This window comes from Zingiber officinale, chromosome 8B (genome assembly GCF_018446385.1).
Source record: "Zingiber officinale cultivar Zhangliang chromosome 8B, Zo_v1.1, whole genome shotgun sequence".
Classification (NCBI taxonomy): Eukaryota; Viridiplantae; Streptophyta; class Magnoliopsida; order Zingiberales; family Zingiberaceae; genus Zingiber; species Zingiber officinale.
In genome coordinates this window covers 85,583,339-85,587,163 of record NC_056001.1, presented here as the reverse complement: position 1 = coordinate 85,587,163, position 3,825 = coordinate 85,583,339, and the positions used below count along the sequence as shown (strand labels likewise).

The 3,825-nt window shown below is 39.3% G+C and overlaps 1 protein-coding gene across 1 annotated transcript; it reads right to left on the bottom strand.

Moving 5' to 3' along the window:
• Nucleotides 1–2,526: 2,526 nt before the first annotated feature.
• Nucleotides 2,527–3,220, bottom strand: LOC122014007 (WAT1-related protein At5g07050-like). The gene is made up of 3 exons (XM_042570206.1): nt 3,039–3,220; nt 2,780–2,951; nt 2,527–2,685 (listed from the first exon to the last, which is right to left on the bottom strand). Exons 1-3 carry the CDS (start codon nt 3,218–3,220, stop codon nt 2,527–2,529), a joined length of 513 nt encoding a protein of 170 aa, XP_042426140.1.
• Between the last annotated feature and the right edge of the window lie 605 nt (nt 3,221–3,825).

The window sequence follows — 3,825 nt, the reverse complement described above, 5'->3', positions numbered from 1 at the left end:
TCAGACCGAGCACAGGAAGCCCAAGCCCATCAAGAGGCCTAAACCAATTCCTCCTCTAGGTCCCTGTTGTAGCCTCTATATAAAGCCTCGCATTCACCCATCCACAACTTGGTTTTGGTTTGGTTTTTCTCTACCTTCCTAGGATCGACGGCAAGGGCTATAAAAGGAGTAGGTGGTGGCCCCAAAAACCTAATTTTCCCACAAGCTTCTCCTCCTTTACTAGGGCCCACGCGGCCTCTTCTCTTTTCTAGGGTCGGCACCACTCCTCCTCCTTGCTAAGGGCTGCCGCCCCTCCTCCTTGCTAAGGGTCGGTGCCCCCTCCTCCTTGCTAAGGGTCGACGCCCCCTCCTCCTTGGTGGGCTGCGACTTGGAGAAGAGGAAGAAGAAAAGAAGGCGCCCCATCCTAGAGCTTCACTTGGTGGCCGGCGGCTTGGATCCAAAGAGGGGAAGGGTGTTTGTTGTCTTGGTAGATCGTCGCACACACGACGTCCAAGAAGAGGAGAGGAATACAATAGAAGATCAAGAGGTCTTTAGCTATAAAGGAAAGGTACAACTAGTTCTTTAATTCCGCTATGTAATTAGTTTAGTTTTCTTTATATCGATTTTGAATACCAACACAAGAGGCCAGCGATCTTGTAATTCGATCAAGGTGTGCTTTGATCCGTCAAGAACTTGCTTGATTGATCAAACACATATCTGATCGAACATGCGGGTTGCTAGGAAAAGTTCTGTACTTGTACAATTTCTGTACAAGGAAATTGAAACAGAACAGAATTCCAGCGCCTTCAGCACGTACAACTCAGTAAAGGAGCTTTGGGAGAAGTTCCTTGAGCTACACGAAGGGGCGTTCGAAGCCAAGCTCGCGAGACGGGACTTACTTCGCAACCAGCTCACCAACCTACGATTTGAAGAAGACGAAACGATTGTGCACCTTTACTCGAAGATTAAGGAGCTCATCACTGAACTTTCAAATCTTGGAGAAAAGGTAAGCAACCGAGATTCTCTAAAGTACTCTCTTAATGCATTTCCTAGGAATACAAAATGGGCATTATTAGTAGATGCCTTCAATATCTCTAAGGACTTAGAATCTATTACCTTAGAAGAACTATTTTCAACTTTTGAAGTGCATGAATCAAGATGTGCAGGTACGAAAGAGCCGAAGTACAACATCGCCTTCAAGGCAACGAGAGACGAACATGAGTTAATATCCTCTCTCGGAGATGAAGAAATGGTAATGATGGTAAGACGTTTTTAAAAGTTATTTAAATCAAGAAAAACAAACCATCTACAGGATAGAAAGAAAAGGACAATCAGATTCTACGACTGCAACGAAGAAGGACACGTTAAGGACAACTGCCCTAAGTTAAGGAACAAGGATAAGGACAAAGGAAAGAAGCCTATCTAGATGAACAAGTACAAGACTTTAAAGGCGACATGGGACAAAACGTCGTCCAAATCGGAAGTTGAGGCTTTCTCTGGGCTTGCGTTGCTGGCAAGTCATCAAGATGAACACGAAGAAAGCTCTTTCGAAATGAGCATTGAGAGCATCGATGAAGGGGGAGCGACATTGGAAGAAAGCAGCAGTTCATAGGGAGCCACGGATAACGAGATCAATAAGGTAAGTCAAGTACGATCTCTTCCTCCCAACAAAATGTTTAAATTCATTAAATTATTATCTAAAGATTGTTGCAAATTAGAAAAAGAAATTAAAGAATTAAAAGTAATTCTAGAAAAATCTTGTCCATTAGAAGATTTTGATAAATTAAAGCTAGAAAATGATAATTTATAAAAAGAAATAAAAAACTTGAAAAATCATACATGCACATATAGTATAAGTATTAGAAGATATAATTTGAACTGGTATTTTAGATATCATAAAGAACAAATTAGGAAAATTTCAAAGAAATATGTTCCTAAAAAATATTTAATTAATCCAGTTGGCTGGAACCACTACGACAAAATCGCTTATAGACATCGGTTTTCCACCGGTGTCTATTTGATTTTCGACCGATGTCTATGAAGCCGATGTTAAAAGTCTGCCATTTTAGACATCAGGTTAAAACCGGTGTAGTATCACTTAACGACACCGGTCTTCGAATCGGTTATTAACCGGTGTAGTATCACTTAACGACACTGTTTCATCAACTGTGTAAAACCGATGTAATATTACTTTATAACACCGGTTTTACATCGGTGGAAAACCGATGTAATATGTATATATTTTAACAGCACAGATTTGATTTTAAAACCTACAATAACAAAAAAAAATACACAAATATTCACAAATTGTACAAATATTCTTCATTCAATAATATCCATAAAATACACAAATATTCACAAATTATATAAATAATCTTCTTACAATAATATCCATAAAATACCCAAACATTCTTTTTACATCAAAAGCGATACATGTGACAACACAAGGGACACCATTGACGCAATACCTGAAGAACAAGTGATACACTGCATGCAAAATAGCCGAATAGCATAAGAGCAGAGCCTTTAAGCCAGGCATCACCTTTCTCAGGACTTTCGAAATGAAGTTGGATCATAGGTGAAGTAACAAAGGCCCCCAACAAAATGACCTTTCCAAAATGTGAAGATCAGGGAACCAGTGATGCAGAAGATGGCCCCTACAAGCTTGGCCCTCCCTTTACAGTCTTCAAGTTGAGCATTTCCATCCTGAGCAAAAAAAGACCAAATATAGAATGATATTTGAATGAACTAAATTCACTGTAAAATTACTTGGAATTAATATCTGAATCAACCTCAGTACAATTGCCAATAAGAAAGTAAAAGTAGGAATGGCATTGCCCAAGGCACTGGCAACAGTTGGAGAAATGAGATGGAGTCCAACGTAGTATACATTTTGCTGAATTATTATACCCAACATAGCAAGAATGAATATTTTTAGCATGACACCAAATGAGAAGCTGGGTCTTCGATTCCTACAACCATGAGATGAGTTTAAAAACATTCAATTTGTAGTCATATATCTTATTCTCAACAATTCTAATGAGACATGCTCCTTGAACCTTTCGAGCACATAAGCAAGAGGAGCCAAGATGAGCATGGCAATAAGGTGCCTGTACACTACGAAGACAAGTGCACTTAGTCCTTGTCCTAATGCAAGCTTGCCGAGGATGCTGGATCCAGCATACGCGAACTGGGACACAATCATATAGAAGTATGGAGCACATGCTTTCACAGAGGCCATGATCTCCTCACCAAATTGTTTGTGACAATTTTTATTGTCCTTGGTTCTTTATAAAGGAAGAAAATCATATTGATTCTGTCAAACAAACAAGTCTAAGATAGACAAATGCTTTGAAAGCTAGGAATAGAAAAAAGATGAGAGAAAAGCAGGCAAACAAGTGCCAACAAGCTACATCAGACTCCTCTAACTGTTGTATCATTTTCTCCAGCAAACAGACAAATAAATCATCTTGTCGACAAGATGAAGACGACTAGGGAGAAAAGCAGGCAAACAAGTGCACTTTATTCTCGTCGACTAGGGTTTCTGGAATTGAACAAGAAGAAGAAACCAGGCATACCTTTGCTATCAATCTCGTCGACATGGCTCTCCTGACCTTTGATTTTGATGCTGAACCATTTTTTGATGAAGGCCTTAGACCATGATGAGATTATACTATGTATAGCCAGCCGTGGTTATATTTCTTCAAATTTATTAACATATAAAGCAGTGGTATTCAAATTGTTCACACATGATATCTTCTATCCAGCCCTGCTAGACACGCAAGTCATATATAAAAATTCAAAGAAGATAAAAATTGTTCACACACGCAAGTCATATCTCCTCAT